General features: G+C 53.4%; 1 protein-coding gene across 2 annotated transcripts in view; it reads left to right on the top strand.

Annotated features, from left to right (window-relative positions):
* Window positions 1-425: 425 nt before the first annotated feature.
* Adora1 (adenosine A1 receptor) overlaps window positions 426-6,257 on the top strand; it is a 31,869-nt gene continuing 26,037 nt past the window's right edge. Inside the window, exons 1-2 of one of the 2 annotated variants that reach the window (XM_076831878.1) lie at window positions 426-595; window positions 929-1,326. In XM_076831878.1, the coding sequence (XP_076687993.1) occupies window positions 986-1,326 (341 nt within the window). In that variant the 5' untranslated portion in view covers window positions 426-595; window positions 929-985. Of the gene's footprint in view, window positions 596-928; window positions 1,327-6,257 lie in introns of those variants that run through there. The other variant, XM_076831879.1, reaches the window with a different exon arrangement.

Below are 6,257 nucleotides of genomic sequence, written 5' to 3'. Positions count from 1 at the left end.
GCTGAAGGCGTCGAGGTGTGGGGACACTTGGACAGCAGAGTTCAGGTGGGCGGGAGCTTTGTCAGCTCTGGTGTGACCTTGGGTAAGTCTGTGCTTCAGTTCGTCCCTGGGGCTTCCAAGTGAGGGTCCAGGAGAGGGTTGAATGAAGCGCCTGGAATGCCCCCTTGGGGCAGGCGGTGGGCACGGGTTCCCGGCAGAGCTGGAGCAGGACCAGGAGACTGCTAAGAACGGGCACTGGCAATATCTCAGGTGGGTGGCCGCAGGCAGATGTGCGTGCGCGCTAGGAAGTGGGGAGCCCGCGCTCGGGCACGGTCCTGGCCTCAGTCCCTCAGCCCCACGCCTGCCACCCCAGTCCCAGGTGCGAAACAGGGGCACTACCTCTTTAAAAGCGCCCGGGGCCAGCCTCTGCTGCACCATGTGATTGCTTGAAAGGCCGGGCTGGGAGCGCTGCGGCGGGAGCCGGAGGACGATGAGCTGCCGCGCGGTGCCCAGAGCCCAGCCCTGCCTGGCGCGGCCCCGGAACTCTAGGCGGCACGGCGTGCCGGGAACTTTGGGCACCGCCTCTGGGACCCCCTGCCGGCCAGCAGGCAGGATGGTGAGCTCCCCGCATCCTGTTCTGTGGACAGGGGTGGGCAGAGCGGGCAGGGGGACCCGGGTGGAGTATGTGTGCTGGGAGCTCTCACACCTGATACAAAAGCCAGTGGCTGAGAGAGCGCTGCTATTTTAAGTTGCTGAATAGAACCTCTGGGGATGATAAAGGGAGGGGACAAAGGCTAGGCATAAAAGGGCCTGGGTACATTGGCCAGCCCGGACAGGCACTGGATGTGCCAAGTAGGGCGCATCTCTGCGGGTCAGTGGGAGTTGCGGGGCTGCCTGGCTCCCCTCCTCCTCTAGGCGGGCCTCCCCACCCCAGGCTTCCTGATTACAGGTGCCTGCCTCGTGCCCCGTGGTCCCTGTCTGCTGATGTGCCCAGCCTGTGCCGGCCATGCCGCACTCCATCTCGGCCTTCCAGGCCGCCTACATTGGAATCGAGGTGCTCATCGCCCTTGTCTCCGTGCCCGGGAATGTGCTGGTGATCTGGGCAGTGAAGGTGAACCAGGCACTGCGGGATGCCACCTTCTGCTTCATCGTGTCGCTGGCGGTGGCTGATGTGGCAGTGGGTGCCTTGGTTATCCCACTGGCCATCCTCATCAACATTGGACCACAAACTTACTTCCACACCTGCCTCATGGTGGCCTGTCCTGTCCTCATCCTCACCCAGAGTTCCATTCTGGCTCTGCTGGCAATTGCTGTGGACCGTTACCTCCGTGTCAAGATCCCACTCCGGTGAGTTCACAGCAGTGAAAGGTACTGGCAGCAGCACCCCATCTGCCTGGCTTGAGGGCCAGCTAGAGGGGATGAAAGGTAGAACATAAGATCCCAAGCAAGGCAGGTATTCTCTGGGTCATTGCGCCCCAGCCCTCACTCTGCCTTTCTGTGTTCTGTGCGGTGGTGTTAGGCTGAGCTGTGGTTGGAGAAGCAGGAAGGGGTTGGATGGCTGGAGAATTGTTAACCTGGTAGTGCCCAGGATCCCAGTATGGAAGATGCTGCAGCCAGGGAACCCAAGGCTGCCTGTCAGACTTGAAACGGAGATGGAGGATTTGGAGGGTACACCAAGACAGGGCAGCAGTGAGTGCTGGGGGTGGGGGTACTAGTTGAATTACACCAGTCCTGGAGAAAAGGAAGAAGAAAGCCCAAGGCTAAGGTGGGGGTGAGGATGTGTGAGCGGGGCACACTAGGGCCAGCTGTGTTGCTGCTTCTCCAACCAGACCCAGGCTGTCTCCCTGAAGGCATTCTTCAGCTTTCACATTCTCCAGGTGTCTCTGTGCCAGCGGCTCCACCCTCTGGGGCTGTCCTGCTGAACCCAGCAGTCTGATTACCTCTGTCCAACTCCCACTAATGGGATCTCTATTGCGGGCAGGAGGAGGGGAAAATGCCAGCGCCTGCTCCTAATGTTCCTCCTGTTCTGCTGCAAAACTCTCTCTCTCTCTCTCTCTCTCTCTCTCTCTCTCTGTGTTGGTTACAGCAGAGGCCCTTGTGCTGCTTCCAGGCTGCAGAGCGGGGAGCCTGAGGGTAGCAGTCCTCAGTGTGGGTGTCCAATCTACATTGGGTCTCCCTGCCCAGGCCTGCCAGACCATAATCTCGTCACCAGGCAGTGCCTGGGCCACCAAGTGCCAGCAAGGGCCTGGGCACACTGCCAGGAACTGGCCTTGCTGGGGCACCCTTGTGTGCTTGCCCCCTCTTTACATTCTTGTTACCAATAGATTCCTTTTCTAATGGGAAACTCTGGCCATCTCCGGCACCTGCTGTCCCCAGCGTAGCTTCCTAGACGCTCATATCTGGAACATGGGGCCTCTGGTCTCACTTGGCAACTTGCCTGGGCAGGCTTGGGCACTCACCGTGCTCCCTCTGGTCACATTGTACACGTTTAACTTTTCCAAGCCTCTTTTTTGTGCCACTTTTTTTTTTCCTGTTCTCACCATGGTCCTATAAGGGAGATAGGGCAGGAGCTAGGAAAGGGGAAGCAGGCTGGGGACTTGACCAATCGTCTTGCCCTCCTGCCCTCCTGCCTCCATGCCCAGCACCATGATACCAATCTCTCTGCCCTCTCTACCTCCCTCACCATCACCAGTTTTCTCCAGGAAGGTGGGGTAAAGACTGCTGCTCAGGGGAGACAGGAATGCAGCCCCAAGGCCCCATGAGTTCAGTCTCTGAGGGACCTGTCCAGATGACGCTGGACGTTAGAAGGGCTGACCCTTGCAGCCCGACTGTTATAACTAAGTGTGGTGCATTAGGAAATGTTTGCAGATGTAGAAAGGCCATTCCTCAATTCTGTCTGCTGCGTGGGTGCCAAGGCAGATCAAAGGTCCTGTCCTGATGTGACAGATGTCACGGACTGTAGAATGTGCTCTGCTTGTCCTGTGGGGCTGGGCCTGGGGATGGCTGTGTTCTTTTAGGGGATAGCTGCTATTGCTTTAGAGCTTGGGGTCTTGCAGGGCTGTCTTCTGAGGGCTGAGGCTTGGATATGCATAGAATCTAACACAGGTCTGGGCTTGAATCCTTGCTGTAAATGTCTGCCTCTGTGACCTTGAGAAAGTCACTAATTTAACCTCTTTAAACTTTAATTTCCTCATCTACAAGAGGGGACATTAATAACAGTACCTACTGCTACATTATGGGAATAATATGAACTCATACATATAAATCACTCAGGACTGGGGATGTAGCTTAGTAGTAGTACGTTTGTCCAGCAGGCTCAAGGCCCAGGGTTTGATCACAACACTGCAAAGCAAAAGCAAAACCAAACAAGCAAACCCTTAGTACTATGCCTGACATATTATATGCAAGCCGTAAATGGAAGGTTTATGTTAGTAGTTTTATTATCATTATGAATAGGTGGCTCAAAGTGGGACTGGACAGGAAAGCCCTGTCTCCCCACCCCAAATTCTCATACTCTTATGAAGCAACACACACACACACACACACACACACACACACACACACACTTCCAAGGAGGTGTGAAAGTACTGTTACCTTGTATCTATACCTCTTTCTTCTCCCCTGGTGAATCACTGGTGTCTCTAGGGCAGTGACCCTGGCAGTGACCACGTCTCGTCTGCTTCTATGAATTGTCCAGAATGTCCACCCAGCTCAGTGTCTAGCCCCTGGCAGACATTTCATAAATGCCAGTTGAATTGTCTGTTTCCAGAACACATTCAGGTGAGCCTCAAGCAAGCCTCTCAGGTATCTAACCTGTAGCTGCCTTGCTGTGGATTAGGTCTTCCCCCCATTCTATCTCAGGGCCTGACCACAGCTGCCCCCCCCACCCCCAGCTCAGCATGGCTCTTCCACTGCTGTTCACCAGCAGTGCCTGGGAGTGCCCTATCCCATGGAGAGCAAGCAGAGCTCCTGGCAGTGGTGTTGGCCTACTCTAGGTCTTTGCCTGACTGACGCTGCCCAGGTGTTGTGTAGGACATACAGTGTGCTCTGTTCCCCTCTGGGCAGCTGGAGTCAGTAAGCTGCCAGGTCTGTGAGAACCCTCTCAACCAGAGATCCCCAGGCATCCTGCTCCCTGCCCTGACATGTCAGTCAAAAGTAGATGTGGCCTTGGGCACTAAGAAATAATCCTGCCAGGCACAGGTGGGCATGTCTGGATCATCTGGGTACAGGAGTCGGTGGTTCTTCCGGAGCAGGGCATGGGTTGGTCAGTCAGCCACAAATCTTTATTTTCTTCCACTTGGCAGAAAGCCAGGGGAGAAGAGAGATTCACATCATGTAGTGTGAGCTCCATTTACAAATACAAAAAAAAGTTTGAGTTGTTGAATCATCAATGACCTGTGGTCATTTGCATGTGCTTTACATAGTATTTGTATAGTGCCTCCACATGTTTGGTAATCGATACCTTATTCCCCTCACTCCTACTTCTAGGGAATCTTCATCATTCATTATTTTCTCACCTAGAGATTTCTTGGTGGCATTCTGTGGCAATGTGGTGCCTACTCCAGGGACTTCCCTGACCAAAGCCCTCTCAGTGAGAAAGAGACCCTAGCAAAGGCTGCCCGTGACTAGATGGGTTAGAGTAAAGTGAAGGGATGATGGCTGTTTGGGACTCAGTCAGACTTGAGTTTGAACCTTGCTGTTACCAGCTAGAAGTGCAACCTTGGACAAATTATTCAACCTCTTTCCTGCCATATGTTAAATGAAGGGGTTGGATTCAAGGTCTCTAAGCTCCTTTTGACTCTTAACTTTGTGGGTTCTTCCTTATCCTGATTCTTGCCAGTGCTTCTTGGGATCCTGGGAGGGCTTTTTATTGTGTTTGCAGCTCCTAGTGAGGCATAATGCTGTCTTTATATGTTCTATCTCATTTGATGTTTGTCGTCTCTCAGGAGTGGAGTTTATTGTTATCCCCATTCAATAGATAATCCTGTAGATGAGCTGAGGTCTGAGGCTCTGGAGGTTCAGCGGTTTGCCCAGACAAACATCAGAGGAGCAGAGGCAGGCTTGAACCCAGGCCTATCTACAGATGCCTTTAACCTTCAACCCCAATGATCTTGCATCAGCCCCAGAAGCTGAAGGATTTATGGATGAGCTTCCCCCAAGCTGTCTGTGGGGTGATTTTTTTTTCACTGACTTTTGCCAATGGTCTCTGCACTCTGCTCAGCCCACGTTCAGCTCCTCCCCTCCTCCTCCACCTTCACTCCAGTGGGCAGTTGAACCCCTGGCAACCTTGCTTCTGTCCACAGCTGGAAGCCTTCCCAACTGGGAGGCAGGGAATCAGGGAGGCTGGGCTTGCTGGGCTGAGCTTGGTCAAGGAAAGAAATCTGGTAGATGCGGGTGTGTTAGCTCTTAGGCACCAATTTAGCCCGGGATTTCTTGGCAACCAAAGTGCCTCATATGCCATTGCACCCCAGCAGGTATCGGTGGCCTCTGGGTCCCAGAACAGTTGCTCTGAGGTCTCCATCTGCTTCCAGGAGAGATAGACTGTCTCTAGATCCTCTGTCTAAGCATGTATTAGTCATAGGCCTAGAGTGTCTGAGATGAAACAACGGCGGAGAAAGCCCTGGAGCCCAACCCCTCACATTTGCAGACTGACGAGGAAACCGCTCCCCAGGGAGAGTGGGAGCTCCTGCCTCCTCCCAATCCAGACTCTTGTCCTCCTACCTGTGATGTAAGAGGCTACAGCAGGAAGAGAGACCACAAGCTGCTGGAGGTACAGAAAGAAAAATGAGTGAGGTCTGCAAATCAGCCTTAGGCTTGGAGGGGGAATGTGATGGAGGGAAGTCACTTTGTGATGATGATGATGATGATGATGATGATGATGATGATGATTATGGCACTGGGGATGAACCCATGGGAGTTTTACCACTGAGCTACACTCTCAGTCCTTTTTATTTTTTAATTTTGAGACAGGGTCTCCCTAAGTTGCCCAGGCTGGCATTGAACTTACCATCCTGCTCCAGTCTCTCAAGTAGCTGGGATTATATTATAGGCTTGTGCCACCACCATTAACTGTTCACTTTGTGATTTAAAAGGCCATTTCTTCCTTTGAATTGGGGTATATCCTTCAGGTGGGTTATGCCTAGGAGCACAGGTGCTGTGGAATCATCTGGATCCCTTCCTCCACGCATCAGATGGCTTATGGAAAGTCTCTGAGAGCCTAAGGAGCAACCTGGCCAGGTGTCAGCTGCTTGGAAGCAGAGGAATGGCCAAGACGCCCT

This window comes from Callospermophilus lateralis, chromosome 13, assembly GCF_048772815.1.
Source record: "Callospermophilus lateralis isolate mCalLat2 chromosome 13, mCalLat2.hap1, whole genome shotgun sequence".
Taxonomy (NCBI): Eukaryota; Metazoa; Chordata; class Mammalia; order Rodentia; family Sciuridae; genus Callospermophilus; species Callospermophilus lateralis.
This window is presented reverse-complemented; position numbering and strand designations above follow the sequence as displayed.